Source organism: Cottoperca gobio, chromosome 9 (assembly GCF_900634415.1).
Source record: "Cottoperca gobio chromosome 9, fCotGob3.1, whole genome shotgun sequence".
Classification (NCBI taxonomy): Eukaryota; Metazoa; Chordata; class Actinopteri; order Perciformes; family Bovichtidae; genus Cottoperca; species Cottoperca gobio.
Window position 1 is genome coordinate 9,896,159 of NC_041363.1, and position 8,312 is coordinate 9,904,470.

Genomic DNA, 8,312 nt, shown 5'->3' on the forward strand with positions numbered 1-8,312 from the left:
CAAGTCACACTTCACCTGTGTTAGATGACGAGCATATGGCATGACTACGGCTCGATGCTGCGTGTATGTCGTATCAAGTGTTTTTAAACTTTCATCTCTGTGAACACAGTGCAATGTTTACAGAAGATTAACAGAAGGCTCTAATAGCAGTATAACTTGTTTGTGCAGGGAAGTTTGACTAGTTGCACAAGCACTCCAGCAACAATGTTTCACATTCACACAACCTGAGGCAATACATTCTTTTGCTACTGGTCACTCAGCAACTGGGGTTTTTGTGTTTTTCATATCAGATTCAGACCAGCGACACTCCAGTCATGAACTTACTTCAAACCAGTCTAATTCTATGCGTTTAATAGAGAATTATTCGTAGTAAATTGTGAAAAATGTCATCGCCTAATGTGGAATTTCAGCAGAAAATACTTTTATTTCAACTTTGATTTACACGATAGAAGGATTCTCTTATCTTCATTATTAAACATATACAGCATTATCATTGGAAAACAATAAATACAACTGAACTGAAAATATCTGAATAAAATAACATTTGCACTGTCACCTCAGCACGTAATAAATACCCCCATGATCCATTTTGCATACAGGAAAATAAAAACGTTTATCTTCAGTCGGTAACAAAGATAGTCAATAAAACTGGCATTCATAATTCCATTAATTTATCACTCTTAAAACAGAATTTATCTTTCGTCATCTTTAATTAATTTTTGTCTAGTGTATGGCTTATACAGAACAAATAAGGCATATTAGTGCAAATACTGATCTTCTTACATCAGCGATCTTAATTACAAATTGAATATGGCTGCCCGGTGGAACAGGACGTTTTACATTTCCTGATGAAAACGTTCTCAGTTCCTCCAGAAGCGACTCGACTGTCACCTGAAGAACTTGTCGATGGTGTTGCGGGGACCGAGGCCTTTAGCCTTTTTAGAAGGAGGAGGAGGAGGAGAGTCCCGTCTGAAAGCATTTAAAAAGAAAAAACATCCAGTGTTACTTCTTTACATACCGTACGTGGAACATGAAGAGAAGACATGTCAACATTTTTGTGCAGCAACAATTAGTAATCAAACCTCTTTTTTCTCACCTTTTGGTTTTGCCTTTACTTGCTAGTGTTGGCAGGAGACGTCCTCTGTCTGCGAACAGAAGCAGACACTCAGGAACATTGTCAGAGAAGAGGGTTTTTTCTAATCAAAGAAAAGAAAATGGCATCCACCGAGGAGGCACACAATTGCGGCACCTCTTCAGGGATACAAAGAGGCAGGCTTTTTTTTTTTAACAGGAAACCGGGGTGCAGTTCATTGTAGGAAATAAATAGGTGCGAAAATGATTTAGCCATTTCCAAGCGCAGGGCACAGGAAGCCACATGAGCTGAAATGAGATGTATTTTCTCTGTGGGAATCAATACCAACATCTCACACAGTGTCACTGTCAGTGAATAACAAGGTCAAAGGTCACCGACATAGTCTGAAATAGACATTCCTTCTCCAAAGATGTCATACAGCTAGTTTATAGGCTTTACCAACAGGATCGTATCAGTCACCAGCAGAGAAAGATTCACTCTCGGACTTTAGATTCATGCAGGAAAACTGACTGAGCTGGAACCTCAAGTACACAAGGAACAAATTGATTAATTAAAGTGGCTGTAATCAATATTTTTTATAATAAAAAGGTATTTAATGACAATGTGACAATGTGAAAGGGGTCTCTCTCTCTACAGATAATTATAACCCGAATCTGCAGAACCCTTAAAAGCTCATTTCAGCTCTTTGCTACTCTCGCCACCATCTCTTTGAATTGTGGAGAAGCCTCATTTACCACACACACACACACACACACACACACACACACACACACACACTACACACTACACACACACACACTACACACACACACACACACACACACACTCACCTATGGCCTTGCCATTTATAACGGAGGGCAGATTTATGGGAGACGATGTCTGCCCCCCCAGCTCATGCAGGACCTCCTGGTTCAGGCAGAGGTCAACATGGCGGTTGAAGATAGTGAGGTCATCACTATCCTGGGTCAGCTGACAAACCGGGCAGATGAGAACGCGGCCTCTACCATCACATGACTGAGGCTGTCGCGAGGTCACCGTTTTGTTGTCCCCATTGATCAACACATTTGTTTGAAGAGAAGCGTTTTCCGAGCTGCGTTGGTCTTCCTGAGGAACAACTCTGCTCGACTGCACCACTTCAAAGTCTTTGCGGTCATTCTCTAGGTCCAGATCTGACTCTGTGTCAGAAATTGCCCATTGGTTTGGCTTTCTAGAGGCATCACTGAGACACTGGTCTATATGTCTGTTGAAGACGTTTAAATCGGTCGTCTCCACCTGCCCGAAACACACAGGACAGGTGAGGCTCTCCGACACTGTGCCGCCACAGCCTGATGTCGATGCACAGGCCTCCACGGGGGCAACAGAGTCGTTTTCTGAGAGATCTGAGGCTGTACAGTTACTCTCTGTTGTTGATGACTCTACACCCTTTTCAACATAAGCGCCTGCAGAAGTAATAACAGAAGCATCCTCCCCATGTCCTTCCTCTTGTGTTCTTGCATTCGCTGCCTGGAGTTGCAGTCTTTTAGCATGAGCCCTTTGGAAGAAAGACTGTTTGGGTTCCTCACCAGTCCGGCCCCCCTCTAACCCCCTCCCCCAGGGAACTTCCTCGCGTCTCTGGGGAGGACAAGCAGGCGGCACGGTTTGGAAGGAGGGATCGGAGAGATCCTCAAGCGTTTGATGCATTCCTCGGGACGAGTCACTAGAGTCTGTCTTGCCTGGCTGAAGAAAGCCAATGATGCTCCTCTGCAGGGGCTTTTTATCCTCCGAACTGACAAAGGCGGAGATTCTAACACCTATGAGCACAAACATGTATTATCTGGAGAAAACTTCAAAATGAATGGCAACCGTGTGTCCACATGCAGTGTGTCACGGATCATTTAGATTGATTTCAAAATAGTTATATTAATTGATATGCACGTTATATTGCTAGATCTAATTACCCATGAGCCTCAATCGGAGTGGCTGGGGGCTCTCATTGTCAATTTCCGTTTTCAGTAGGTCCTTAGCAGCAGCGAAGATCTCATCCACTGTAGCAACAGCATACGACAGCGTCAGCGCCCTGGTTTTCACCTCAAAGTTCACATTCTTAAGCTTCAGTGTTACAGTTTTACCCTGCAGGAAAATGAAGAAAATACAACATCAGGGAACCGTTAAGATCATTTTTGTCTGGTGTCTCACAACCTCTTAATTCTAAGCATAATCAATGACACTGTGTGAAAGGGCCATAAATAGACAAATCTGTCATATCACAGATTGATTTGTCAAAATGCACTTTGAGAGTAACGCGCCAAAAAGTGCTTTCATAGTAATGTGATCATCTCCCAGGGAGACATTTCCAAGGCTGATAGTAGCCCCTGCTGTCTCCTTAATGGCCCTCCATTTCCTCCAGCTATCAAGGCCACATCAGGACCCAGGCAGGGGGGTGATGGTCGTGCCAAGCCATCTAGTCCTTTCTCTATCGATTCAAAGGGGAATGAAAAGGTTGAGGCAGTTGTATGAGATTCTGTGGGGATTCCAGCGAGGCCAAGAATTAGACTTTGAGGGTTTTTTCCACCATTTTCTTCCCCATCATTGTTGTGCTGTGCATTTCTGTTCAAATATCCCCAGTGCTTGCTTTATTTCACTTCTCTTTGCTCAGTCTGAGACAATCACAAAGAGTGTTTAGGCGAGATTCACCTAAGCAGCGTCTCTGCAGTTATAAAAATGAAAAACTAGGATGATGGCGTATAACCTTGTGTATGATTGAAGTAACCCTAAGACCCCAAACATTTTGTCTAGACAACCTACTTGTTCATAAGATGTGCACAGAGGTGTGTTCATGTTGCAAACCTCATCACTACCTTTAGCTCTTCTTTCTTCATGTCTTCTGCTAAGTCTTCACAGAGCTCCCTGCATAAAGACAACTGCTCCTCCACTTTACACACTTCTTTAAATGTCCTGTAGAGATTAAGTGTCAGAGAGGAAATGAGGGAGGGTTAAGAGAATGAACACTAAAAAAAAAAAAATTGGTTTCTATTTATGCTTCATTATAAAAAACAAAACATACCTTTCTGTGCTCAAGCTTTTTCTTTCTTCGTGCCTGTATAAAACCAAAGTGTTATATCCTCTCACGGGACTGTTTTATTTTGTCAGTTGTGCTGAGTTTTTATTAAAACGACAGTAAAGTACCTATGCATACGTGTAGAGCCCAGACCCAGGGAAACATGCATGAGATGATGCCAGGCCGTCTCCGAGAACAACAACGACAGCGACTCCATCTGCTGGCCAAGATGCAAACAGCTACTGACGCCCAGAGCATTCAGCATCTTCTCACTCACCTTTCCTATGCCACAAACCTGGAAAGGATACACAAACACATTTTTACCATCTTTAAATATTGATATAGAATTTCTTTCAACCCCCCCCCCCCCCCCCCCCCGCCTGCAGCACATCATTAGTCGCTTTACACCCCATCAGTCTGCCTTTATTATTACAATAACACATTACATTCTGACATCTTTCCGCAATTATTCACAAACTACAGCACAAGGCTCCGTGTTTATGTTTTAGTTGGAGCAATGTGTACCGTACTTTGCGAACAGGGAGATTCTGGACGAAGTCCATGACTGCCTCTCTAGTGGAGGGGAGTCTGTACTGGCCGTTGGGCTTGTTCTTGTCACTGCACACCTTGGCAAGCATCGTGTTTGGAGCAATTCCTAGAAGAGAAAAAGAGTGAAGAGCGTAATTGAATATTGTGTTTGCAAATGAACAGCTGGTAAAACATACACAATAAAACACATAATCAGAATTCTAAACAAAATGGTGCAAGAAAGACTTTTATTATTATTATTATTATTGTTGCTGAGCAGTTGGATTTTGCAAAGAATGAATGAAGTGGAGTTGACTGTCGGCTCATATTATTTTTATTTTGTGTTTATTTAGAAAGTAGGGAGGAGGGAGAGGGAGGGAGACAAAGAAGAGAGAAGAGGGAAACACATTCATTGTGTTTGTGTAATAATTCTCCTGTGAACGTCAAATTAAAAGTCAAAAATCTTTACCAATAGCAGGACACTCTGAACAAACCGATGTTTTATTAATGATTTTTCCCACTCACCTGCGCTGGCAGTCAGCGTGGTCTTGTGCTCAATGCGGAAGCGCATCTCTCTCACAGCCTCCTCAACAGACGTCCCAAACACCTCGAACGCACCACAGGCCGCACCGACAGCTTCAGAGCCCGACAAGCAGGGAGAGGAGCTCGGGCTGTCCTCAAACAGGACTGGAGAGATGTCTCTCTCCTCTGACACTGCCTCCTGGTGAAGCTCAACCTGCTCTTCACCTTTACAGAAAAGAAATGACTTCATACAATAATCCGATGTATTTCTAATGTATGAAACTTTGATCATGTTTCCTGTCATATTGTCATGTCTACAGTTAATGTAGCAAAAGCTGCAGTTGCAAAAAACAACACACCACACCATATAACCATTTTACATTTCTGAATAATTAAGTCCTGCCTGTAGCGGAGCTGCTAGAGTGGAAGCGATGTGTTCGTGAGGATTCCGGCCAGCTCTGCCTCTGTTCCAGGTGCTCTGTAAAATCCAGATAGGCTTCATCCAGGCTCATTGGCTGGAAGTGAGGGTCATAGTCTGCAAAAATCTCCCGGATCTAACAGAGAGATACAAATTCATGAGCACCTGTTAGTTTAAGGAAGAAGCCACAAATGGCTGCATAGCATTTAGATGTATTCATCTCTTTGTGCGTGTGTGTGTGTGTGATTTGCCATCACTCTTACCTCAGCACTCACAGCTCTGTATTTACCAAAGTTGGCTGGAACAATAACTAAGTTGGGGCAGAGTTTCTTTGCAATAAAGCCAGGCATGGCGGCTCGGACCCCATACTTCCTGGCATGGTAGTTAGATGTTGACTGAAAGAGAAAGCGGGGAGATATAAATGGGACACTTCAAATTTGTCTTGAGGCTATTCATATAACATTGATTTAAATAGCCATGATTTATAATATTACAGTAACAGTGCTATCATTTTACATTTTTAGTAATATATAAAATATCCATATGAAGACGTATTCCTATAGTTTAGTTTAAGAAAAAGTAGAATTGCTGCATAAAATTATACTGTGAGGATTATGATTAGGTGATTTATAATGATGTGCTCCCGGATGTGATAAATATTTTAAACTTAATGCTCATTTTTTGATAATTTGCAGAGCTGTGATTAAAGATTGTGTGATGAATTGTATCACAGATAGTTGTACTGTGTGACCAGTAATCTAATGTACATTGTTTTTCTATTAATTTTCTTCTATTTCTACCCTGTGTTAAAGTGATATGTGGGCATATCCTCCAGTATTTAATTATCTAAATAATTACTCTCATAATTGTGTCCATTTCCCAGAACGTATTCTAACCCACCAGCATGCTCATGGATCCTACAGCCATGGGCTTGTCCTTCAGCTCAGGACAGTCTCTCATCTCCACAGCAGCGTAGAAAGCATCCATGTCCACATGTACAATCACACGACTAAGATCACGACTTCTCTCCAGCTCGGCGACCATCCTCTCCACCTATAAAGACAGGCGTGATATTTTAAAAAGTTGCTTTTTTATTTAATAGCACATAAAATGTATCTGCATGTGTTTTTGAGTGACCTCTAAAGAAATGATGCCAAGCATACCCAGTTAAATCCATAACACATCTTACCTGAGCCTGTGCTGTCTTTAACTGTTGTTCTGTGATCTGGGCTTTTTGTAGCATCATTTTCACAATGCGCTGGTTCACCTGCTGCTCTCTCTTCAGCTCATTCTCATAAAACCTAGATCCCTGCAGGGAAACGAGAAGGACAATAAAGAGTTACAGATTCTGTAGCACAGCTATAATGAAAAGCTACAATAGTGCATCTATTTTTAGGACTGTACGTCATAAAACTAGAGATATGGGACTTTCACACCAGTAAAACTGGACCTAGATTTAATATTGCCTTATTGGTATGGCACAAAGAACTAACATAACAAGTCGTATTTCTTGAGTCGTTAGTGTTTACCTTGGATGACTCCATGATGATCTTGTTGATCTTGTCCCTGTCAAGACCCTCCATACCAGCCTTGTTGTCATTGAGGGCCATCCTGGAGAGGAAGCCCTCTGCTTTAGTGGATGCAACCCCGTTTTCCATCCTGAAGAGTGGATCCTTGATGAGGAAACAGTCGTTTGTTTTAAGCAGTGTGGTCCAATTCTTAACGATTTTAAACTTGTACGATATCGTAGCTTTATTCCGTTATTATGTGTGTGCTTTTTCAAGCTAGATCATAACCAACAGTAGTTCACAAACTTACCTTTTCACTCTGAACAGGATCAGCAACACTGAATCAAAATCGCTCAGCTGTTTAACGTTCGTGTCTGAATGTTTTGAAAACAGTGAGAATGAAGGTTTTGGCGGCACTTCCGCGTAAATGCGTCATCGCCGGAAGGGGCGGGGCTAACCTTGTTTACCTCTTAAAAATAAAGAGATTCTGAAGAGATCACGTTGATAAGGTTTTACGAGTTAACCTTTTACCCCTTTAAATGACGCACACTAATATAAAACAATGTTCAAATGTTCAAATATTACGTATGTACACAGTCTTTACAGGTCATGTGTGATGCGTAAGTTCTCAGAAAGTCTAATCATGAAACAAACATGAAACAAATGCTATAAAAATACTTTTTGCTTGATATTAAGAAATTGTCCAGCTGTCCTACAGCGGCCTCATGTGGTTATGAAGAGTCACAGTTTATTCTTGTAATTATTAGACAATTACATTTATTTTACAGAGGTGATTTATTGAAAATACAAGTACTATCAGGGGTTTCTTAAAGCTGCAGATAATGATAATTATTTTACACTCACCTCAGACAGTTTTCTTGTAAACTTTATGGCTTGAAATTCTTTAACCTCATGGACCTTAGACTGAGGCGTTTTCATCGTGTCTAAAGTACACGGGATACTAAGAGAAAGTTGTCTACAGAAGAGCACAAACAATACATGACTGTTAAAGTTACTTTGCCATTGATAAATTCACACAGTAGCCTGCTAAAAGTAGTTTATTTTAACTCCAAAACAACCTTTAGTCATATTCCCTTCTCTTAGTCATTCGCAAATTCCAAGTTAGCCGTTATAAACAGTAACAAACTGTAAAGATTTTATTTTGAAGGGCAATATGTGTGACTTCCGGTGATTGTGTCTAACTTG

The 8,312-nt window shown here is 41.4% G+C and overlaps 1 protein-coding gene across 4 annotated transcripts; it reads right to left on the reverse strand.

Annotated features, from left to right (window-relative positions):
- Window positions 1–399: 399 nt before the first annotated feature.
- Window positions 400–8,242, reverse strand: polk (polymerase (DNA directed) kappa). 4 transcript variants are annotated; one of them, XM_029439261.1, is made up of 16 exons: window positions 8,186–8,242; window positions 7,971–8,082; window positions 7,128–7,271; window positions 6,788–6,907; window positions 6,499–6,651; window positions 5,862–5,993; window positions 5,584–5,734; window positions 5,184–5,405; window positions 4,661–4,785; window positions 4,259–4,425; window positions 4,137–4,169; window positions 3,931–4,027; window positions 3,031–3,202; window positions 1,924–2,883; window positions 1,097–1,145; window positions 400–969 (listed from the first exon to the last, which is right to left on the reverse strand). In XM_029439261.1, exons 2-16 carry the CDS (start codon window positions 8,043–8,045, stop codon window positions 888–890), a joined length of 2,682 nt encoding a protein of 893 aa, XP_029295121.1. In that variant the 5' UTR covers window positions 8,046–8,082; window positions 8,186–8,242; the 3' UTR covers window positions 400–887. The 4 variants fall into 4 exon arrangements, with proteins under 4 accessions (XP_029295121.1, XP_029295125.1, XP_029295122.1 ...); XM_029439265.1 differs by lacking the exon at window positions 8,186–8,242 and adding an exon at window positions 7,417–7,480 and having other exon boundaries at window positions 7,971–7,989; XM_029439262.1 differs by having other exon boundaries at window positions 7,971–8,220.
- Window positions 8,243–8,312: the final 70 nt, after the last annotated feature.